General features: G+C 40.0%; 2 protein-coding genes across 10 annotated transcripts in view; one reads left to right on the forward strand and one right to left on the reverse strand.

The window, feature by feature from the left end:
* Positions 1–16,220, forward strand: part of RUFY2 (RUN and FYVE domain containing 2) — a 29,068-nt gene extending 12,848 nt beyond the window's left edge. For 2 of the 4 annotated variants that reach the window (XM_068688885.1, XM_068688884.1), the window contains exons 10-18: positions 94–210; positions 843–1,010; positions 2,458–2,555; positions 8,508–8,627; positions 10,416–10,545; positions 11,169–11,263; positions 12,702–12,750; positions 13,692–13,769; positions 14,523–16,220. In XM_068688885.1, coding sequence (XP_068544986.1) covers positions 94–210; positions 843–1,010; positions 2,458–2,555; positions 8,508–8,627; positions 10,416–10,545; positions 11,169–11,263; positions 12,702–12,750; positions 13,692–13,769; positions 14,523–14,666 — 999 coding nt within the window. In that variant the 3' untranslated portion in view covers positions 14,667–16,220. Of the gene's footprint in view, positions 1–93; positions 211–842; positions 1,011–2,457; positions 2,556–3,423; positions 5,126–8,507; positions 8,628–9,399; positions 9,527–10,415; positions 10,546–11,168; positions 11,264–12,701; positions 12,751–13,691; positions 13,770–14,522 lie in introns of those variants that run through there. The other 2 variants (XR_011098415.1, XM_068688886.1) reach the window with 2 other exon arrangements.
* Positions 16,221–18,080: 1,860 nt separating this feature from the next.
* On the reverse strand, positions 18,081–24,332 carry HNRNPH3 (heterogeneous nuclear ribonucleoprotein H3). Of its 6 annotated transcripts, none has more exons than XM_068688891.1 (10): positions 24,124–24,332; positions 22,889–23,024; positions 22,226–22,364; positions 21,525–21,667; positions 20,995–21,081; positions 20,576–20,694; positions 19,247–19,382; positions 18,882–18,962; positions 18,712–18,798; positions 18,081–18,381 (listed from the first exon to the last, which is right to left on the reverse strand). In XM_068688891.1, the coding sequence occupies exons 2-10, from the start codon at positions 23,004–23,006 to the stop codon at positions 18,305–18,307; spliced, it is 987 nt and encodes a 328-aa protein (XP_068544992.1). In that variant the 5' UTR covers positions 23,007–23,024; positions 24,124–24,332; the 3' UTR covers positions 18,081–18,304. The 6 variants fall into 6 exon arrangements, with proteins under 6 accessions (XP_068544992.1, XP_068544993.1, XP_068544990.1 ...); XM_068688892.1 differs by having other exon boundaries at positions 18,081–18,416; positions 21,480–21,667; XM_068688889.1 differs by having other exon boundaries at positions 21,480–21,667; positions 24,124–24,331.
* Between the last annotated feature and the right edge of the window lie 52 nt (positions 24,333–24,384).

The following is a 24,384-nucleotide window of genomic DNA, read 5'->3' on the forward strand; positions in this document are numbered from 1 at the left end:
GAAACAGGCTGCTTTCCTGTTTCTACTGTGCTTGGGGATTATGCTGTTAATTGCTAAACTTGTAATGAAAAAAGATTCTGCATATCTTTGTAGGTAACTAAAGTGGATGTTGAAGCAGAACTTCAGACATACAAACACTCCAGGCAGGGGTTAGATGAAATGTACAATGAAGCACGTAGACAGCTTCGAGAAGAATCACAGCTTCGACAAGTGAGTACATTTTTCTAGAGGTACACAGCATTTCTAGAAGAGATTATACTTGAGAAGAGACTGAAATCATTTCTAGTTTTGCTTTTGCACAGTTTAAGTACTGCCTTTAATTGAGTGTTGTTCCTCTAACTGCATGTAATAAAAAGGTTTTCTAAAAGAGCAATTTGCATTACATTACATGAGCATTTCTGTAACTATGTTGCCAAAGCATAGTAAAGAAAATACAAGTTCTTTGAAAAAAAATCAGATAAATTGTTAGTAGTACTGTATGCTTTGTGTATGTATGCTAGGTATTTTTTTGCAAAACTAGAAATCCTGTAGTTCTATTTTCGTAATTAATACTTAGTCAACTCTGTAAGAAATCAGTATTATCTTCCAGTATTGAAATGTGAGTTGTCTTCTCTAAGCTTTTTAAAGCCTAAATCACTAAGCACGTGAGTGTAATGCTTAGAGAGTGGGCAATTACTCAGCAAAGTTACAGAGGGGCAGAATCTCTGATGTGGTGAAATAGGTGGTACTGCAGCTCTGTTAGAGTTAGCTTTGTACTTCTTCAAAACGTAGATAAAACGTTGCATAATTGTTGAACGGTTCTGTGTTGCATTGTGTTGGTGTGATTTTTGTGTGATTTGTAGGATATGGAGAATGAGCTAGTAGTTCAAGTTAGCATGAAACATGAGATAGAACTTGCCATGAAGTTACTGGAGAAGGACATCCATGAGAAGCAGGATACACTCATAGGCCTTCGACAGCAGCTTGACGAAGTTAAAGCGATTAACATGGAAATGTACCAAAAGCTGCAGGTAAAGTCTGCTCTCAGATGAAATGATGTTGATAGAAGTAAGAAAGATATATTACCATTTTCTTTAGATACTGCTATTTCCTTAATTTTTAGTTTCTTTCCACTTTTTAGGTCAGTGTGCTTTTTGGGAACGTTACTGATGCAAACATGATTTCACACAAAGCAAAGTTTAAGGAAGTCACTTAATTTTATTGGATTATAGAATAACAGAGCATGAGAATAGGAGCATGAGAATAAGAGCATGGTCTTGTAACATTTTATGTGAAATAGTTATATCTAGAGGTATTCACGCTTTTTGGCCTGTGCTGTATAAAAACCAGAGAGAGAACTATAAAAGGTAGAGGCACGTGGTGAGGAATTAAAGAGAAAATGAGATGTGAGCATTCAAAGTAGGACATGGCACTTGAAAACAAGGTTCATTGGAGAAAGCTAATTACAGCTTTTTAAAATCTGTTAACAAATAAAGAAAATGTGTAACAGTGCAATGCTAAAAAAAAATTTCTTTGTGAGAATATGGATCTCAGAGACCCAAAATACATTTAACAAAACACCAAGGAGGTTTAGTATTAAATTATTTATGCACCAAGGAAGTTTTATGTATGGAAGGAATTATCAAAAACAGCACAAGAAACCAGTCAAATCTCTGACAGAATGAGGGAAAAAAAAAGTAGTGTGCTGCTGAGAGTTAAGTGGGATGAAGGACAAAGGATTCTACTCTTCTGCTTGCAACTGTCAGGAGACTGGACCAGAAGATGAGAAATACAAACAGAGCTAGGAAGAAGAATAAGAAGTGAATATTATTCATTATGTTAGCATTTGTAGGTTTTTGTTTTTCTTTTGAAGATATACTTCTGGGGACTGTAACACAAATTTCATGTAATGACGTTCAGACCCACTTTCTGGACAATGAAATGAGTCAAGCAGTTTAATCATGCTGAATTTCCTGTTCAGGGACCAGTGTATAGTGTTGATCTGTATAACAAGGATAATGTTCTCCCTTGCATTTAGATCTTCAAGCTGAGATTGTGATAGCTGTGCAAGCAATCAAAATTGTAAAATGTGCTAGTAAAATTCACAAAGTATTTTTTGGCACATATGGTAAAGTCTGATAGTGTGAGAACCTTAGTGATTTCCAGGTTGAAGCATCTTAGTTCTTAGTGAGCTACTGAAAAATACGGCCAGTGAATTTAAGTTGACTTGCAAAATGATGAACTAAGAAAGGAAACCAAATAAAAAATTCTTGTTTACTAAATAGCATCTACACATGTAAAGTACAAAACTACATGTTTTTAGGCATGAAATTTTGTCTAAGTACTTTGTCAAGTACACTTTTTAGATGGGAATGTTAAAAAAAAATCCATCTTCAACAAAGATGTTGAAGAGAGAAACTCCATGGGGTAACAGTGCAATACATACCTACTTCAGTTTTACCCTTTTTTATAACACAGGTCTCTGAAGATGCTATGAAAGAAAAGAATGAAATAATTGGTCGCTTAGAGGATAAGACCAATCAGATTAATGCAACGATGAAACAACTAGAACAAAGGTACAGGTCTATCTTTGTTTTTCTTCATTCATTTCTCCATCCCCTTACATTTACTTCATTCCCACGCAGTTGCCACTGAAATGTAACTTCCAACTAGAAAATTGAAGACAGTTTCTGAAACTCTAACTACTGCTTTACTGTTTGTTTGTTTGTTTTTTTCTTTTTAACAAATACACTTATTCAAAATACAAACTTAATCTTTCATTTTTCTTCGTCCACTATCTTCTGGTCCTATGTTTTTGTGCTGACACCAAAAGCTGTTGTTTCAGCTGTTTCAAAATTTAGATTCATACTACCCTTTCCCCCCTCCCCCCCCCAAATGAATGAAATGCAATAGAAAGCAAAGCATTAATATTGCTTATACTTAAGCATGGGCTTAATATAAACATTTAATGCCTTCATGGATCACTGCTGAATTTGCTGAATCTCTTAAAATTATTGTCAGTTGCTTTGGAACTACCATTGTTCTAGCCATGTAATGTGTTTTTTCACTGAAAGCTTGAAAAGTGAAAGACTAAAATTCCAGTGTATAAACTTCCGTTATGGTTAGATTGCATGTGTAACATAACATGAAAATGTGATGCATATGTTTAATTTAGTAGCCTATATGCAACATTGGTCTTTTTAATTGTAGAATATAACACATCCATAAACATTGTCATGTTGGTGTTTGACACGTCTTTTTTTCATTTAAATCTGATTATAAAAAACATGGTTATGTATTTTAAAAATTAGTGACATGAATATTCTTTTATTGACATCCTTTTTCCTCTTTTTTCTTTTTCTTTTTATCCTTTATCCCAATTTTTGTTCTTACTGTTTTGCTGCCTTCATCTGTCTTTGATTTTTGTCCACTGCATTCATGAAGTGACAAAGATCTGTTAACTCAAACTAGGACTATTGCAATGTCATTCGTCAAATGTGCCAGCCATGAAGCTCAGCACCAGTATAAACTTGTCAAAGATATATCATTCTGAAAGCTCCTCCTGATCTGTTGTGTTTAAATAATTACTGATAAAATACAACTTAAGCATTGTAAAATAACAATTTTACATGTAAAGTGGTATTAGAAATCCTGCACTATAACTGATCATAGCTGGGTTCTATTTTGTTTTCTGAAAGATCATCTCTGATCTCACTTTGCCCGTCTTCTTAAAAATAAGAGAGAAAGTAAATTATTGCACTATTATTAAGCAAATGTAAGCTAGTTTTCTAATGGTATTTAATCACTTCTTAATTGTGAAAGTTTATTTTAAAAGGTTAGCTATCTTCATTTTGACTGTACATATTTATGACATTTGTTGCTAATCTAGCCATTTTTCCTGTTGTTTGCAGTACTAAAAGATTTTAAAAGTAGCCCTTCTGGCTAATATTTCCCTTCTCCCCTGCTTATTTCTTTCATTTTTAGGCTGTGTTTATCCCAAAAGCATGCTCTTTGATGTGTTTTTTTTTGGTTGTAACTAGCACTGTTTTCTTGAACAGCATGAGCAGGAGATTTGGGGAAGGGAGGCTGAGTGCTCTTTCAGAATAGTATGCTTAAAAAAGGGGGGGCGTGTAAAAATATATGTTGAATACGTACAGTTGAAGAATTCGAGGGTTTGGGGATAAAACAGCAAAAGCACAATTCCATTCTGCTGATGTGATGGAGGATAAAACATTTTCCCAGAGGTACATCGTGTTTGGAGCCTGGACTTAGGCAGGGCAGCCTGCTCCAGCACATTTTGTAGCTGTAGCTTCTGCTGAGGATAGAAGCTGTAGCAATAGATAGGATTTACATTTCAGGCACAGATCCTGAACTTGTCTAACTTGTTTTTAAGCTGAGTTTCTTGCAGGTCATTGTAATCCTAACCTGTGGCTTTGCCCAGCCCCTTTTCCCTCTCTCCACCCGTCACTAGGCAGTCTTTACAAATCATATCTCTGTTGCTGCTTGCCTGCACTGCTGAAATAAGGGAGCTTTAGCTGCTGACTGCCCTTTGTGCTTTTCTCACTGTTTCCCTTTGTTAGAAATGGATCAGGATTCAAATTAGGATTAAATAAAAAAATAGGATTCATTAAAAGAATATAAAAGAATAGAGGTAAGCAAACAGCGCTGGGTGCACTGGGAGTCTCCGCTCCACCAGGATGCACACCAGCCACATCAAGTAGCTGATTTTTATGCTCCTAGACTAATACATATTCATTACTACTTCTAAAAAAAACAGGTTATTATAATTAGGTTCCGGGGTCCAGTCCCTCCTACTGGAGCATGCACATCAGTCTCCTCTGGGGGTCTCTAGGGGTCTTTCATGCTGAAGGCTCGTAGTCTTCCTCTCCAAGTCCTTCCCAGTTCTATCCTACTGGACAAAATGTCCACCATACAGCTAAATAAAAACATCATACGATGGGTGAGCAATTGGCTAACGGGCAGGGCCCAAAGGGTTATGGTAAATGGGGCTGCGTCAGGCTGGCGGGCGGTCACCAGTGGGGTCCCTCAAGGCTCCATTTTAGGGCCGGTATTTTCAATATTTTTATAAACGATCTGGATGAAGGAATAGAAGGTATTTTGAGCAAGTTTGCTGATGACACCAAACTTGGAGGAGTTGTGGACTCTGTTGAGGGTGGAAAGGCCTTGCAGAGGGATCTGGATAGGTTGGAGAGCTGGGCGATCGCCAACCGCATGAAGTTCAATAAGAGCAAGTGCCGGGTCCTGCACCTGGGACGGGGAAACCCCGGCTGCACGTACAGACTGGGCGATGAGACGCTGGAGAGCAGCCTAGAAGAGAGGGATCTGGGAGTCGTGGTAGACAGCAAGTTGAATATGAGCCAGCAGTGTGCCCTGGCAGCCAGGAGGGCCAACCGTGTGCTGGGGTGCATCAAGCACGGCATCGCTAGTAGGTCGAGGGAGGTGATTGTCCCGCTCTACTCTGCGCTGGTGCGGCCCCACCTCGAGTACTGTGTGCAGTTCTGGGCACCACAGTATAAAAAGGACATGAAACTGTTGGAGAGTGTCCAGAGGAGGGCTACGAAGATGGTGAAAGGCCTGGAGGGGAAGACGTACGAGGAACGGCTGAGGGCACTGGGCCTGTTCAGCCTGGAGAAGAGGAGGCTGAGGGGAGACCTCATCGCAGTCTACAACTTCCTCGTAAGGGGGTGTCGAGAGGCAGGAGACCTTTTCTCCATTAACACCAGCGACAGGACCCGCGGGAATGGGGTTAAGCTGAGGCAGGGGAAATTTAGGCTTGACATAAGGAGGGGGTTCTTCACAGAGAGAGTGGTTGCACACTGGAACAGGCTCCCCAGGGAAGTGGTCACTGCACCGAGCCTGTCTGAATTTAAGAAGAGATTGGACTGTGCACTTAGTCACATGGTCTAAACTTTTGTGTAGACCTGTGTGGTGTCAAGAGTTGGACTTGATGATCCTTAAGGGTCCCTTCCAACTCAGGATATTCTATGATTCTATGATTCTATGATTCCCTTTGTACTCCTTTGGAACCGTATCAAGTTTATAGAACATTTTCTGCAGGTCTTGTCTCCTAGCCATCCTTCAGCTTCTTTTTTTTCTTCGTCTTAATCTCTTGGCCACCTGGCCAGATACCAGAGGTTTGCATAGTATCCCATAACAGTCACTAGTTGTTATCAGTTGTTCTGAAACCCACAGACATCAAAGACTTCATACAAACACAAATAACTTTCTTATTGACACTTCACCAGTAATTAAAACATTCTTCACCAGCCATTCACAGGGACAGTCACACCTATAGCAGTGTTAAGTTAATCTCGAAGAAAACAAAAAAAAGGCTGTAACTGTTAGAAATAGAAGTCCGGAATAACAAAAGCAAACAGGTTCATAAATTTGAGGAGTGTTTTCTGAAGACTTGATAAATTGACTAGAATGAGGGGGAGACTGGGACACACTGCATCTGTGGTTCAAGAATTAAATTGCCAGTGCAGGGCCCAGAGGCAGACAGGACTGTTCTTTATGGACACGAATTGTTAAAACATTCCTCACACCTTGAAGTGTGGAAGGGGAGTTGACAGGGAAAAGAATCAGCAGGAGGGAATGTGCTTGCAGAAGTGGGGGCAAGACACCATAATTCAAGAAGGGTTTCTTACTTTGTGATTATATGTCATATTCCTTGGTTTGGAACCAGCAAGAGCCTTTAAAGTGAGCTGGCTACTAAAAAAAAAATAATAATAAAAAATCTTCCATCCTTGAAGAAAACCCAAAACAGAAACAATGAAGAAACCAAAACAGAAACAACGAAGAAACAAGGTGGATCATAGCAGAAATGGGAGCACTAACGATCTCATAGTCAATTAATGTGAACAATATCTGTCTCGGAATCATCTGAATCTCAAATCCTGCTGTGAACTCGGTCGAATTCAGCATTTGTCTGAATTACAGCTGTGCTGTTGGCCTTGGTGCTAGTCTAGAGGATGGTGCTGTAGCTTGGGTTGGCTAGCATGTTTCTTGGGTTACAAGCTGCCTTTCTACCTTGGCTGTGGAAACTGCATGGCACTTTAATTTGTAATTTAGAGAGGGTTTTAACTTGCCGTGTCTTTTCCTGTCTAGTGTAACTTGATTCAGTCTCTTGCCCAGTAAATTGACCCTGCTTTTTCCAAGTATTCTCCTTTCCATGTGTCTGCTTTGGCCCCTTTGTGCACTACCTCTGCAAATGTGACAGGGAACACACTTACAACAACTGGTATAGTTGAATGAGATAGTACATACTTCAGAAAGTGTTTTAGTTCCAGTCTTTAATCACTTGTTTACTGGTAGCTTTTGGAAATTCGCACTGGTGCAGCTTCATCAGTGGAAGCACAAATGTGATGTATTGCTGACTTAATTTCTTTTTAGCTGGGAGTTGAGATGGGTGAATGGGTGGCTCCATTCAGCTAAGGAATTGTCAAATCAAGCACAGCAAGAGAGTTATCACAGATTTCTCCCACCTCTTACCTGAGCTGGCACTTGAAACATGTTTGTTAAACTAGGCACAGCAGGTGGGGGCATTCAGTGGTATCGTACAGGCCTTTTTACTCTCCTGCCTTTTCATCAAGACAGGTGTAGCCACAATAGCACAAGTTCCATCTAGACACCTTTACTTTTGTTACATTACATCCATCTTTTTTTTGGACTTGTAGAGGTGGTCAAGCAGAGAGAAACCACAAGGAGCTAGTGGATTCCAAGGGGAGCTCTAGCTGAAGCAGAAACAAACCCCTAGAATTCAGAAAGGAAAGATTAAATTGAAAAGAACAACAACCCCTCCCTTCATGATTAATCAGTTTTATTTATTTTGTCTGTAGTATGGAGCTATTTAAACACTGTAAGAATGTATTATTTTTCATACAGATAATTACTAAGTTAATTACTAATGTGATGTAGTTGAGATAGTTCTCTAAATGTAGTGGGACCTGTCAGGGTGTGTCTCGTGTTAGGCTAGTTAAGTGTTTTGCTGTATGATTGCAGTGCTCTGTGTTCAGCCTTATGCTTGAATTGTTTTAAGCTGCTTTTGCACAACACATGTTCTGCCCTCTCTTAATGGGTGATTAGTCAAGTACTAGCCAAGCCAAGTACTTTTACAGGGTTTATTTTAAAAAAGATGAGAAAAAAGGGAAAAAAAAAAAGCTTCTAAAAATAACACAGGAACATATAGTAGAGTAAAAAAAAAACAAAAACATTAAGGTATTTGCTTCAATTCTAAAATGTATCATCATGCTTTGGCATCTGTTATTGATGAGCATAAAATAAAAAAACTGATTACTTACAGTGATTACTCTCTTACTGTATGAAAAACAGGAGCTAGTTCTCTAGGCATTGTATGGATTTCTCGTTTGAGTTTGTGAGTTTCCCCCAAACTTTGTTTTTATTTAGAAATGTTTCTATTTCCCCATTTTTCTTTTATTTGTCTTCTTCACCCTCTACACCCTAGTTCTAGCTTCAGTTTTACCCAAAGTTGATTTGAATTACACCAGATTGCAGCAAGCAGAGAAGGCTCAAGTGGAAGCAGAGAATGAGGATGAGAAACTTAAACAGGAATATGTGAATAAATCTGAAAGTCTGCAGAAAGAATTCTCCCAGAAAGAGAAACAGCTGTAAGTATATCTGTCCTGTTTGGAAAAATGTATAGCCGTAAACCTTCTGCAGTGCAGCATGTCTCCTGTGTTAATGCAGGCTGGTGGTTGATAAATGGTTTTGAACAGAATGTAAATACTAAAGATGGTAATGTTAGGTACTGGCAAAGTGACAGAAAATAAGTGCATTCCAGGGAAGTCAGGCTACCTTTGGGCACCTCTGAAATGGCGTGCAGCTCAAAAGGAAGAGAAAGAAGTATTTTTTGGCTAAAGGTGCTGGCGTAATTCATTAGGAAATTATCATAAGCAGGGGAAAATACGTAGTGTAGTAGTAGTAGTAGTAATCCACACTTTTAACAAACCCCATAAGTATGTAATAGTATAAACTTAAACAGAAATGGCATAAGAATAGTACAATTGATCAGGCTTATGAATAAGGTAAAAGCCTTAAAAATGGTTTAATTTACCACTGCATGAGAAGAAACCCACAGGAATCAAAAATACTAAAATGCAACATAAAGGCCAACCCTCTACCCTTTCTCCTGTTAAATTTTTCGGTGCTTATCTAAATAAATATCTAATGTAAAAAGCTCCCTGTAGGGGCAGGTGTTTTCTCTGTGATCAACATGACAAGTAAACTATTTAAGATAGTTGCAGATCTGTGACAAAAGGATTGGAGCTTAAATATTAGTGAATTCCAATCCGATTACCAGCCCACCCTGCCTCTCGTACAACTCTGAATGTTAATAAACTTGTTTCACTGTCATGACAAATGTTCACTTTACTACCACAGTCATCTTTGCAGATTTTGGGCAAAAGAACATTTCAGACCCCAACCTTAGAATTCTGCAATTCTGAAACCTCAAGGTCATGCTCACTTCTGATCTTTTCCAACCAGATGCTGAGGTAGTGTCCCAAATGTAAGTCTTTCCTTTAAAAATGATTTTGGTTTTAAAACAGGGAAATTAATGTGGATACAGGTTTTCCATCAAAAAACCTTGCATGACTACTCTCAGGCTTTTTTTCTTCTTCTGGTGTGTTGGCAAGATTTAAGTGTAGAAGGTTGGGCAGTGTGCTTCTGTCCTTTGTTTTCCGTGACATTCTAATCACCAACTCTTCCACAAAACTGATAACAAAACTCCAGCTAGAGTGGATCTTCCATCAGATTAACCCCAGTGCCAATAACTGGCCTCCTATTAAAGTAATAGGATTTAGATCCCTCTTTATGTTGAACCTCAGCCATGTAGGAAGCTCAGTTAAAATAGCACTTCAAAGTCCTTCCTTCTTTAGTCTTAATTCAGTTCAAATCTCCATAAGCCTTATTCTAAACAAGAAGATTAACACCTGAAGATACAATATTAAATAACTTCTGTGAGCACCAGAGACATATGTAAACATTCTGTGTATCACCAATGGCAGTGTGGTTTGTTTGTTTATTTTAGAAACAAGGTACGTAAAGTTAAGGGAGGACATCCCCTTATGCATGTCTTAAAAAATGCCTTAGAAGGTTGTGGTTAATCTTCTCTTGCTCATTTATTGTACAGCTCTTCAAAACGATGCCATAGTCTTGATCCTTTTAAATGATTTGTTTTTAAAAGCATTTCCTAAGTGACAGTGTTTTGTTTATTACAACGAGGTCTAAAATGTTTTAATAGTGCCGCACTATTTCTGTTTTAAAAAACACATCAGCTGTTTATTATGGTAATAGGATATTGCACCCAGAAATAAACTCATTTTTGTTTTATAAATGGTACTGTTGTGCTCAATGATTATTTTCTTTTGTTTGTTTGTTTGGTTTGCATATTCTAGGCTTCAACTGGAAACTGATTTGAAGATAGAAAAGGAGTGGCGGCAAACCCTAGAGGATGATCTTCAAAAGGAAAAAGAAACAGTATCTCATCTACGAATAGAAACTCAAGAAATAATTAACCTTAAAAAAGTAAATTCTACAATATAACTTCAGTTTCTAAATTACTACTGACTTTAAAGTTAATTATGAATTTAGGCGTGGTATTTCTAAGGATTTCTGCAAGTAGATAAGAGAGATTAGACTAATGTATTCTCACAGATTGATTAAGAAAAAAAATGGAAACATTGGTTTTCTTTTTACTCCCCATTTTTTATTCACATCAGAATCCCCTCCTTTGAATAAGGAAAAATTAAATTCTCATTTTCCTTTTTCAGTTTTATTGAACAATGTCTTCTTATGATAGGCCAGAAAGTGCTTTAGGTTCTCTCTGGCTTGGTACATGGCTATATAGTGTTGTTGATCTCTGCAATAAATTGTATTTATTTCCTGGAGAGGACCGAAGAAGCAAAAATGCTTCAGCTCTTAGGGTCTAAGAATTTAATCTTGAGTTGTTGCTGTTTGAATTGGACTTAGAAATCTTTATAGAGATTGATATCATCAACTGATATGAATCATCAATTCATTTACTTTTCTCAGTAAGATCAGCTTGGGTTAGGAGCAGTTTTCTATCCATTAGGCATGTGCATCTATATTTGCTGGGCTTTAGGCATATACATCTATATTGTGTGGATATATTTTTTTCTTTTTTTAAGGAGTTCCTTAAACTTCAAGAAAAAAACAGGCAATTGAAAAGGATATGTCAAGACCAAGAAGCTGCTCTCCAAGAACTGGCATCCAAGCTGAGCGAGTAATTATTCACAATGATTTCATTTGTCATGTTAACTTGGATTAAGAGAAATAATAGGATGGTGGTCATTTGAAGTTCAGTGTATAAGACAAGATTACCTAACCAGTTATCAGGAAGAAATAATGTCGTGTTAGTTGAAGTCTGCTTATTTTTATTTCTGACTTGTGGGCTAACTCATAGGCAATTGTGCACAGTGCTCTGATGAGGAAAATCCTAGGTAAAAAGGGTATGGGGGGCAGTAGGTGGAGTTTTTCATTGGAAGTGGCTGACAAGTTTGCATATCTTAGCTTTCCTAAAGAAGGAACCCAAGCAGAATCACAGAATCACCCAGGTTGGAAGAGACCTCCAAGATCCCATAGTCCAACCTCTGACCTAACACTACCACGTCATCCACTTAACCATATCGCTAAGCTCTACATCTTTTCAAGACCTCCAGGGGTGGTGACTCCACCACTTCCCTGGGCAGCCCATTCCAATGCCTCACAACCCTTTCAGTAAAGAAGTTCTTCCTAATATCCAACCTACACCTCCCCTGGTGCAACTTTAGCCCATTCCCCCCCCAAAAGAAGCACTCACACAACCCCTGAGAATCAGCAAGAGCTGTTTATTGCCAGGACATCTTGCAGGCAAGCCTGCGGGATGCCCGTGGTGTTTGGTGGCTCCAAGCTAATGCTTGCAATGGAGCCTGAGCAACAAGTAGGGGGCTTGCCAGGCACTCCTGCGCTGCTGTTGGTGCTCTCAGATGGCAGAGCACAAAGACGTGCTGCAGTAGTCCCAGGCCTGTTGTGGCAGAGGTGGATCCACTTCCATCCGTTCCTTCACATCTGGTGGATCCAGCTCCATGGGCTCCACGGTGTTGGGCAGAAGGCTAAGCCAGTCCTTGCCTGGGCTATGCCTCTTCAGACTATAATGAGCAGTAAGCTCTGAGCACAGTTTGTATCCTTCTCCGGTGTTGTTAAAGTTTCATTTAATGATATGTCTTCTGAATTGTTTTGCCATGACCAGTGTAGGCTTTCATGCCCTGTGTAAAAATTTCCTGTGTATATTGTAGTTTAGACAATCCGGAGTGGGCTGGCACTGGATTGCTGGGGGAAGGTTGGTTTTCCCAGCATGACTGTCCAGAAATTCGAATTCCTGGTTCATACCAATGCCATGTGCTAGCTTTAGGTATTTGCACAGAGCTACGCTGGTACAAATTTCTTTTATCCATATAATCCCAAACATATCTGCAGCCATTCGAAGGATTCTGAGCTCTTTGGAGAGAGCTTGTTCTCTTTGTGTAGTACTTAGGACAGCATCTCCTAGATGCTGCTATAATATGAAATACTAAGTAGAAGTTCAGAGTACTCTGCTTAAAAGTTGTTAAATACCTACACCTTTTAAAGTTGTTGGGCAGTAACTGACAAAAGTTTGAAATAGCATTATCTTTATTTTTTAGATCAAAGCTGAAAATAGAAGATATAAAGGAAGCCAACAAAGCATTGCAGGTTGGTAGGATTTGGAGGAGAGAGATACTTTTTTTTTTCCCACTGTCCCCATTGAACTGTTTTGCAAGCATGAGAAGGCTCCTCTCCAGCAGCAGCTCTACAGGAGACACTCACTCTATGACATCCTCCAGTGGGAGAGAAGCAGAGATTCTCTGTAGCCTTAGGGAAAGAAAATATACAGTTGCTTCTGATTTTTATTGTTTGACATAAAAGTACGTATTTTGACACTTCTTGCAACAGTACACCCTTTTTATTTTACAAAGTGTATCTAGGAAAATCTATGTAGCCAACTGAGCTTAAATTACATGCTACTTGTCAGCAATCACTAAATACTTGATCATCCAAAAGCCACTAAAAATACGATTTGTAACATTGAAAGATTAGGAACTTTCTTAAGACTTGCTCAGGGAGCACTTGAGAGCAGCAGTTGTGTCTGCACACATGCTGGATCACGTGGTGTGTACCTTCGGTGTTCTTTCAGTCCAGGTAAAGGTGTGCGAAGTGGTTTTGCCAAACACACTGCTGTTTTTATTAATTGCTTTAGACAGAAGGAAATGAACAGCTCTTGACACTTTTTTTTTTGTGTTTTTTTTTTTGTTTTTTTTTTTTTTTCTCCCCAGCATCTTGAGGACTGTTCCTCTGTGATGGACAAAGAAATAGGTTTCAGCTTTGAGACTTGGATAGCTTTCTGCTTTTCCCATCTCAGCCATTGACCATCTTTACTACCTCAAGCATGTTCTCTTTGCACCTGTTCCCTTTCTCTTAGCAGTGTTTTGGAGCAGCGTTACTCTGCATTAGTGTCTCTGTGACATTAGAGTAGTCTCAGGGCATTAACCAATTCAGGCAGTAAATGCTACTCCTATTGATTTGTTTCGTCCTTTGGAACCCGAAGGTTTACCTTTATTGGATACACATATTTATGATCTTTTTTTTTTCTCCAGGGCCAGGTTTGGTTGAAGGACAAAGAGGCTACACATTGCAAGTTATGTGAAAAGGAATTTTCCCTTTCCAAAAGGAAGGTAAAACTAAAACAATTTCTTCCAACTTTTTTACATGTATTATGAGAAATGTGTCAGCTGTCTTAGAGATGTAGTATGAAATGTCAACCTTCAGATGAACGTGTAGATATTTTCTGAGATGCTTTTCTAGTTCTTTGATATGTGTAACACAGTCAGGCCCTGCTATCAAAAGAAACACTGCCTTTGGGTAAAGTGTGACAGAGGACCATACTTAAAATTATTTGACCTACTTTGTGGAATCACTATCTCTAGTGCTTGTCAGCTGTGACACTGTTAAAATTTGACACGTGCAAGTCATCATATTGCATTTTTAATATAATAAACTTAAAAAGTTATGAATTTATTGTGGTTTGAAAGTGGTGTTAATTTCCAAGCTTTATTAATGTATGCAGAAATTTTTATTTTACCTATTTTTTATGTTAAATCTCATGAGCTGCTTGACAGAATTGTCCACTCATGCTTATATTATATTTTTATTTGGCAAAATATATTAGTTCATCTTATTTTTGGGATTGAAAAAAATCTGCAAAGTTTAGAAATTTAGTCTGTAAAAGATTGCATTATAGATTGAGATTTAGATGAATTATCTTTTGAAAACTGATTTCATACTTGGACCAAAGTATTGGAAGGAATCACAGCTGAGATCACTGTGTATACATGGTTTATTGGTATCCAATTACCAAGTATATTTCCACTGTAATTTTTATTTTTTTTTTTCTTGACAAACACTTCTCCCTTCTCCCCATTATTTAGCATCACTGTAGAAACTGTGGTGAGATCTTCTGTAATGCCTGTTCGGACAATGAACTGCCTCTGCCTTCTTCGCCAAAGCCTGTTCGTGTCTGTGATTCCTGCCATGCAATACTTATACAGAGGTGCTCTTCTAATGTGCCCTAAGATTCTTTTACAAGTAATTTATCAATTTTTGGTATTTAGCTAATTCTTTAAAAGTGTACCAGCTACAGAATGTACAGCACTGTTTCTGGAATTTCAGGTAAGCAGTCTGGAGTTGCATTTTCAAAGCACTGTAGAGGAGTTTAGTGGCTGCTTTCTGTTCATACAAATAGAGAAAATGGGATCCAAAGATGGAAAACACATGTTAAAACTGAACATGTTAAAAATACAGATCACAATGTTAGTCTAACAGATTACTTGTAAGCTTTTCTGGAGGAAGGAGGGCAGTTTATACAGGAGACTCAGTGTTAATGTGTATTTGATAAGTATCTTAGTCATTTTGATCTTGAAAAACGTGATATATTTACCTGCTTTTACAGGCTAGTGTGCAACAAGTCCAACCTAATTCTGCTGCACAATTTGCCTGCAGTATGCTGCTGTGAAGTAAAACTCTACAGTAGGTAGTTTTAAATTGTAGTTTAAAATTAGTAATGAAATTAATGCAGGTGGTCCTGTAAGTTATTGCCAAATACCATATTTGTTTGTTTCCCCTCAATTCTCAAGATTTGATGTATCAAAGAATATTGCACTGACAGCTCTGTTCTTTGTAGTCACAGCTGCAGAAGATTTTATCGGACAGGTGAGAAACAATGCCTTTAGGCACTGGAAGAAAGGGGATGTGTTTTGCCAAATTATTTTGGAAAATGAACTATTATTTCGGCATATCTGTGTTTTCATGGAGAGATGTTCATCCCAGTTGTTTTGCCTTATGTTGTCTGTAGCTTCAAACGAGTATCTGCATTGTTTTCATGTAAGTCATGCTTAGCTCTAGAAGCAGCGTGAATGTGCTGCCAAGAGACACTAGGATTAAGCACTGCAGACTGTGTCCTTTGTGTGGTGCCTGTGTTGACAGGAAGGTTATTCCTCATTTTGTCACTATCTTTCTCAGATTTCTAGTTCGTTTCTAAATCGGTCTTTCTTTTCTTCAAGACAGCTTTTGAGTGTTGCTAGGTCTGACACCATCTCTCACTCCTCTCATTGTTATCCCATGGTAATTTCTGCTGGAATGTAAGTCTTTATTCTTCTAGTAGCCAAGTAAGAATACATCCTTTTGGGTTATATTTAGTATTGGCCTCAGTTTGATGTCACTGCACTAGCATTAAACCCTCTTCCCTTCAGCCCTTTGTGTGGCTGGATCCAGCTGTGCAATCTGGTCAGTACTGAGGAGCAGTCAGCAGAATTATCAACTCCCTGGTTCTTTCATCCATGGGCCTGTTATATTCCTACTAACAGGAGCATGGAGGCTTAGAAACAGGTCTTTTAGTCATTCCTAAACTTCGTTTAGCTTAGCTGTGTCTTTTAAGGATAGGCATTTAGCCAGTATTCCAAGAGCCATCCTGTTAATTTCCACACATCAATGTAGTTGCTTATGTAGCTTTTGTAAAGGAAAGTGTTTTTAAAATTACCCAGCATTACTTTTTGTAAAATGTAAAACAAATATTTGTAAATCTGTAAATAGCTTTTGGAAAAAATAAATTTAATTGATCTGCAACTTAATGATGGGAGCACTGTCATATTAAAATTTGCAATTCAGAGTATTCTTAGCATTTTATTGATGTGATCAAGTTGCTTAGAATGTCTTTGCACATGTTGGACAGAGGGGAGCTACCCTACTCCTTACTTAACAAAGTGCTGCTCACCTGCCGCCTGAAAGTACTCTGATCTGAGGATGTTTGCAGGTGAGTTTTTATTCCTCTGCAATTTAAATGCCAAGTTCCTTGAAAGGTTCAGTACTGTTACAGGATGAAGCATTAGTGGGGAAGGGGCAGTCATAAGGCATTCACTGTCCCATACAGCAGAATTTCATTCAAGACTCACATTCAGTGTACCTTTTGTAACCTACACTTCAAGCTACTTTGAGTAACCAAGTAATTCCCCCTGGTCTCCCAAAGGTAAGTTTTAAACCAGTGTTGTTGTGTTTTTTCTCAGAAAATAGAATGCTGAGCATACTTGATCGAGGAAAGATTAGAGCTGACACTATTGTACAGTATTCAGACGCTATGCTTTTACAAAAACCTTTAAGTAGATGTGCTTTACCTGACTCTAAGATACATTGTCCTGACCTCTGTTACCTTAGTTTTACAAGGCAAACCTCAGCAACTGACTAAGAACCCCCTACTTAGATTGTGAGCACCAAGTTAAAAACAGAGCCCTGCACCATCCCTGGTATGATTTCAAGCCATCTTTCCTCCCCTTCCTCTCCCAAAGTATTTCACTTCCTACATGCCCCTTTCAGCTCTTACTTCCAGTCACTTGGACACAAGCACACACTCTCTAGTGAAATAAACTCCATTCTACTCTCTCCTGCAGTTAAGACATTTATTACATATATAACACAGTACTGGCAGAACAGGTGACAAACTTTCAATACCCAAGATCACATTTGACATTTTAAGGGAGGCATTGAGGACAAAGCAGTTAGTTTGGGAGATCACACTGGCTCAGAATAAATACCTCGTTACACATCAGGTATGTTAAGTGTCTTCAAACAATTGTTTCTTACACATCTTACATGTCACAAATGCACAAAAAACTTTTTTCCAATGTGTTCGGGGTTGTGTCACTTAACAAATATCGGGCTTACAGTTGGCATTTTAGAGATGTGGCTCATAACAAGCTCATCCATAAAATGGGTTGCCAAGTTTTGAACAAATACAGACAAATCAGCTATGTGCACTAAAGGAAAAAAAGCTCAATGATGTTGAAATACAAGTCTGATGAAAGAAACTTATGTCTTGCTTCAAAATCCCCCCATCTTCCTAAAAACACCCAAAAACAGTTCGTGAAGAAAAAAAGCTAAGCTAGTTTGAAATTAACTAGTATTTGACCTATTTCATGTTAGCTGAAAGCTGTGCTAGTGTTTTAGTTTGATTAGCAACTCATTTGCAAGTTAAATGTGTGAAATGCAGCACCTGGAGTTCTACAGCAAAGCAGAGAACTACTGTAGCTTGGTGTTGTGGATGCACACAATTTGGAAACTAAGCATTTATGTAACTGTGCATTTGAAAAGCACAGTAGATTGTGATAGTACAAGGAAGGAAGCTGGAACTATGACTTTTAGCCTCCACAGCTTTAGCTTAATGCCATGTTGAGAAATTATTACATACAACTTATCAAAAGGATTTAGGAAAGACTGTTACCAAATAAACTAGTCTATTAATCTACCTTTCTCCCCCTTAAACAAGTGAATTTTTCAAACTCGTTCACTACACCAAGATTACATAGAACTCAGTGTTCATAGGAGTTACAGTACAACCACCTTTATTGAACCATAGTACAACATCTTAAACCGACTGTTTCCTGAATATGTAATACATCCTTAGGAGTAACTAGTATAAAAAGTATCAACATCAGTGGTTTGAATATAAAAATTTATTTAAAGTCAGAGTATGCAACAAATAAAACCTACAGAAAACAGATTTTCCCATCACAATCTGTTGCTTACCAAATAATATTGTGAAAACACATTCCTTCAGTCATTATAAAGTTCTTAAAATACAAAAGAAATTAAATTTTGTAAGAAAGTCTAGTAGACCAGAGACTGTTTCTTCCAGGATATTACGCAGAAGCAAGGCTATCCTTCAATACATTCCACGCCATCCTCCTCCACCCATACTGCCTTGCCCATAGTATCCTCCACTATTTCCACTGCCACGACCTGCAAACAATTGACACAAGGTCACGTATACATACCTTAAAAAAAGAAAAGAACGTGATGGGTAATACAAAACTGTTCAGCACCAACTTAAGTTATACTAGAACAACAATACTTCAGCACTATTTTTCTAAAAAAGCATTTGCTGCAGTAGCCAAAGGTGTAAAAAAACCAAAACATGTGATTTGTAATTGAAGTTAAACCAATGCCCTCCCTTCCCTTTCTCCCAGCACATCCTACAGCACCCAGAACCCACCCTTCCAGATCATCTGTCAGAAGACAGATGTAGCAACACAGTCAGAAAATAAATTTTAAAACAGAACATCTACTTACTGTATCCACCCAAGCCATCAGGAGTTCCGTACCCGCCGCTGTAATTGCTACCCATGCCCATTCTACCAACGGAGCCGTAACCTTGATCTGAAAAGCAGAATGTGCACCGTTACAAGCTGGGAACCCCACTACGTTTGGCAAAATGAGCTCAATCTGGAATTGATGCATACCCATGCCATCTCTGCCATAGCCTCCCATTCCAGATCCACCTCCAGCAGTTGAATTCAGGAATAGTTCAATATATCGATGTTCTGTAGGAAATCAATAAACTAGGTTGTATTTTGATTCAGGAAACAGAAAGATTTGAAGAAAAAAAAAAATCCATCCTGCAGAATTAGTTGCAAGTCCACAGGATTTTTTTTTTTTAAATGACCAATTAGTCATTATTCTGATAAGCAGCAAAAAATACCACAATGTGTGTATTTAATGCAGTGTAACTTCAGTTATACTGAGTTTAAACCCTTACATTCAGCTTACCTATATATACCATAACAAAGCCTGGTCAACAAAAACCTCATTTGAACACAACACTCACGCATGTGATTCTTATCCTTTGACATAGCAGCTACTGCATCCTCATGTGTTACGAATTCCACATCTGCCTCTCCTGTTGCTCGTCCATCTGCCCCAATATCAATGTGAACTCTTATAGGATTCAGTGGCGAGAAAAACTAAAAATAAAAACAAAAAAAAAAGTCACATAAATTTAGAATTTAAGCCAGGTACATTTTTTGCTATCGCAGGGATTACAGCACTAAGCACTAAGTAATGGTTTTGTGTGGTAGAATGAGAAATTTAATTACTCATTTCCAGAGCATTACTTACAATCCCTATTATACAACTTGAAGAACTCCAGCCACAGATCTTAAGAAGCTCTCTTAAATATCCTGAAGTAGGGACACGTTTATGGAATAACAACAAAAGAGCTGTTAATCAGATTTCTCTTCCCACATAAGTCATGAAAAAGATGCAATGGTGTATCTGACCAACTGCTCTTTTAATAGACAGTATGTGCAAATGAACTTTTAGGATAACTATTGAGGAACTACTCAGCACGCTTTCAATTTGCAGTAATGCACTCTGAATCAAAGACTGAGGTCAGACCCTTGTTCTTGAAGAGTCCTTAGACTGAAGGAAACAACCAAACTAATGTTACAACTCAATTTCAAAATACAGAAAAAAATGGAGACGAGCACAACCTGATGGAGTTCCACATATACACTAAACAGATACAATACAGAAGGTGCCCCTTGTACAAAGCCTATGGTTAAACCAGGCCCACTGTCCCATGAGAACCCTCCCTGTAATCACAATAGACATCCACACTGACTCAAGATTCCTCAAATCCTGCACGTGTCCCTTTATCTGCCACCCTGATGTCGTATGGGTAAACATGATACTTTCCCTGCAAACACAGCTCCCTACTGTTTTCCCACTTTGTCCATCCTAAAACAAGTTTCATGTCAACATACAAACACCATCATCAAAGTTTTATATCTACTATCACTCTTTTACAAAATCACTCTATCTTCAGTTAAACTTCAGCTTCTGAAAGTCTTAGAATGAAGATACTGATTGCAACAACTGTATCCATCTTTTAAGGAAATTAAAATGCAGAAAAGTACAGGAATTAATGTTAATAACAATCTGACTTCTTTAGTAACCTTACCACAGACATTACCTTTATAAAAGCTCGTTTGTTGTGAAGTTCTGCAGAACTTGCATAATTAATCATGACTTCAGGTAGCAGATGTGTTAAAGCTATCAATCACTCACTGGAGAACGGTAAATTAGTTTGGAAAAGGGAAGATAAGAATGTGTAAACTCTTGGTGTTATAAGGTCAGTTTTTCCTAGTGTACTTACATTAGCAATGTCATTTTCTGTTGCTCGAAAAGGCAGTCCTCTCATGTGAACAAAATGACCACCACCATGGAAACCTGAACCTGCATCTCCAGCTCCACCGTAGCCATGTCCTCCCATGCCTAGAAAAACACAGCCAAGAAAACACACACCTGGTAAGTACACCATGAAAAGCAAGAAAAGCGATTACTAATTTTCTTTTCCTGAAAGTGCTGACTTTAGACTATTGAATAGGTTGCAATTCTAGTGTATCAACCTAAACACTTATCTGTGTATTATTTCCCAGAGATTCCTCAACTCCCCTTTCCTAAGTAACCTTCTTTCTTTACAAAACAATTTAATAAAGAAATCCACTTCTGTCTTGAAAATACTGTCTTACAATTCAAAGATAAAAAAACCCACATTTAAACAGTATTTTTTACCTCTCCCATCTCTCATTCTGTCATCATAGCCATCATTTCCGTAGCCATAGTTGTTATAGCCACCATAATCATCAAAGCCACCATACCCTGTACAAGTGAGAGAAAGAAAAAGAATGATTACGCTGTTACTGAAAACTCAGTGATGCAAAAGAATTGTTTTTTCAGTCTTTGAGCACCAAGATGTCTGTGTTTGCCTCTACAGACTGTTAAAACTGGGTTCTGAACAGTGTTCAAGTGCAGAATCCCTTTTATACCATAAAAAGACCAACATGCAAACAAGATATCAAATTCTAACGAAAAGTTTTCAAATATTTTCCATTACTCTTAAATAGGAAGCTGCATTTTTTTGATATATTACAAGTCAAATTTCTTTTTAGAGAAGTGCATCAAACCTAATACGAAGCTACTGCCATTTCGTTATTTCTTGACAAAAATGTCAGAAACATGAAACTGACAACAGAACCCCTATCATTAGATAAACATACCACCGTCATATCCACCACCTCCTCGACGCATTCTGTCATACATACTTCCACGCCCAGCTCCATAATAACCCCCTCTTCCTCCTATTGGTCTATCATATGGTCCAGGTCGCTGTTGTCCCATCATTCTTCTTGGCAGGTCACAGAATCCTCTGATTTCACTCTTACTACTTTTGAAGATTTCAATATATCTGAATAAGAGAGGATTTTCAAAGTACAAGTAAGAATACATGCGTAAGCTCTCGGAATATTATAAAAGGCCATACTACGTTTTCTACAACTAGATGTACAATCCAATAAAAATGACTAAAGATACCATACAACTTAATTTTCTTCTCAAAACCATAAGAATCTTTACTGTATCAAAGAAAAACTTAACAATAGCAAAAATTACTGTGTGAAAATTCTAGCTGTACAAATTAAGCATAGAACATGTCTTTCCAGTATGAGAAAGATACTGGTGAAAAACAATGTCTGGCTATAGTAGCACTTAGCACAAATTACCCTACACATGACAGAAATGACTGAAACAATTTTCTGAGTTTAGCAAGCTACATACACAGAGTAGTACTGTCTCCCCCACCCCCCAAATCTACCATATTTCCCCAATTAACTTAGGATCAGTTACAAAAAAAATCTTTAAAATACCCAGTTCCATATTATGATCCCCAACCCCCCCAAAAGCATTACTGACCCACAACCCCCAAAAAATAAAAATTTAAACACCATCCCAAACTCTCCATCCCCACCTGTGCCCTATTCTTTCCTTGTGTTTCCCCAGAGCATTTTCTGCTATCTCCTTTGAAGCAAACTGCACGAAGGCCTCCCCTGTGCTTCTCCCCTGGTAGTCCAGCGTCAATGTTATCCCATTTGGCACGATTTCCAACCCTTTAACCCAAGGACAAATAACCCCATCAAGGGGAACAGTGTTAAAGGCTGAAACATTCCCATCTGCAGCAAATACTTTAAGCATATCTAAACAACAACAACGAAAAAAAAAAGTTTCCCCCATCACCCAACAATACAAGCCAACAATCTTTCATTAAACATTTATGGAATTAGCCATACTTGTTTTCTGTTTTAGTTATGCAAAAATGCAACCACCTAGGTTACATGACGAAAACATAGCTACCAATCAAGCAATTTAACTGCTCCAAATGCTAACGTATAGGTTATCTCAATATGCATAATACATTTACCACCTCAACAAAAATAGATACATACTCAGGTGTACTACATCTACAGTTGGTTGTACTGTAATTACAGGACATAAATCTTACTTAAAGTAATCTAATCTGGCACAATACCCCCCCTCCACCCCATTAATGGGCATTACAAATTAAAGTGTGCAAAACACTGAGTAAAAGATACAAGAAAAGCCACTCTCTATATTTTGACTACACTAGAGATACCTTGGAAAAACTGAACAATTTCTTCTTTGCTGCATCCAAATGGCAGGCCTCGAAGTCGTACCACCGTTCCATCGTTAGTTGTATCATTCGGCCCGTTGTGTTTTCCACTCCAGTCCATTTTTATTTAAGTTAAATGCTATCAAGAGAAAAAAAAACGAATAAGTTTCTTTAAATTCCATATGTACCTGAGTCTGCCCCCCAAGCCTGAAAGGAAATCAAGTAGTTTTCCTCCCGTGAACTACTATTAAGTAGTATTATGGATAATACGCTTTATTCCCGTTATGCATTTAAATTTTACTTTGTCCCATCTTAGGCACATACACATCTAAAAACATCCCCGAGTCCGAGAGGGAAAACCGCTTGTAGGGAGCGTGGTACGCGGGCCGCAGCAGCGCTCGTTATTTCCTCAGCGTGCTCTCCGCGCTAATCCTGGCGGCTTTTGTTTTTTAACGCGTGACACTCGGCGGGGCAGGAACCACGCAACGGCTGCGGCGTGGAACCACAACCCTCCCCTTCCCCTTCCCTCCCCTTTGTCTGCGAACCGAGCGCCACGGGCCACGCTCCCGGCCCCTTTTTGTGTGCGCTTCCCCCCCCCCCCCGTCCCCCCGTGCACACGGGCAGGGCTTTATTCCCAATTCAAGCAGCCCGGGGCGGCGCCGCGGGATCACCTTGAGGGGCAGGGGGAGGCAGCCGAGCCCCCCCCCCGGCAGCAGGTGCCTGCAGGCCGCCACCGGCTGAAGGCGAGGGGGGGCTCGGAGCCCACCGCGCCGCCTCCCGCGGGCTCCTCACGGCCCCGTCCCGCCGCCGGCCTCCCCCCGCAGCGCCCGCTCCCCGCCCGGCGCCATTTAACGCGCCTCCACGGGGCCCCCTCACGGCCGCCCCTTCCCCCCCCGCCTCCCCCTTTCCCCTCGCCGTCCCCCCGGCACCTCTCAGCCCCGGCGGAGCCGCCTCAGCCTCCCCTCAGCCGCCGCCGAGCCCCGGGGAGCCGCCGCCCGCCCTCCGCAGGCCCGCTGCCGCCCTCCGCCTCAGCTCCGCAAAATGGCGGCCGCGCCGGGAGCGAGGCGCCGCCCCCTCCCCCCCCGCCTCCCTCAGCCCCTTCCCGGCCGCGGCGAGGGCCGGGGGGGGCGCGGCCGGCCCCGGGGGCGCTGCCGCCGCCGCCTCCTCCCCGGGCGGCCCCGGCGGGCTCCGCTGAGGCGAGCGCCGCCCTCCCGCCCTCCCGCCGCCCCGCCGCTCACCGGCAGCCGCTCGCACAGCCCTCAGGCGCGCCCCCGGCAGCGGCAGCTCCGTCCCGCCGCGCAGGAAGCTCCTCCGCGCTCCCGACCGGCCGCCGGGCTCCGAAACGACGCGAGCAGCCGAGGCGCGATGGCGGCCCCGAGCGCGCAACTATCGCGACAGCGGCGCCGCGCTCCCCTCAGCCCCGCCCGGGCGGCACACGGGCATGCGCGGCCGGCGGCGAACAGCGGCAACTGCGCATGCGCGGCGCGGCCGGGACGGGA

Source organism: Anas acuta, chromosome 7 (genome assembly GCF_963932015.1).
Source record: "Anas acuta chromosome 7, bAnaAcu1.1, whole genome shotgun sequence".
In the NCBI taxonomy this organism is placed as follows: domain Eukaryota; kingdom Metazoa; phylum Chordata; class Aves; order Anseriformes; family Anatidae; genus Anas; species Anas acuta.

Coding starts and splice junctions, on each gene's coding strand:
- HNRNPH3 (XM_068688889.1), bottom strand. CDS start 23,006: ATGGACTGGAGTGGAAAACACAACGGGCCGAATGATACAACTAACGAT. Junction 20,695..20,994: donor CAGAATGAGAGATGGGAGAG/GTAAAAAATACT, acceptor GTGTTTTTCTAG/GCATGGGAGGACATGGCTAC. Junction 18,799..18,881: donor CTATGGCAGAGATGGCATGG/GTATGCATCAAT, acceptor TCTGCTTTTCAG/ATCAAGGTTACGGCTCCGTT.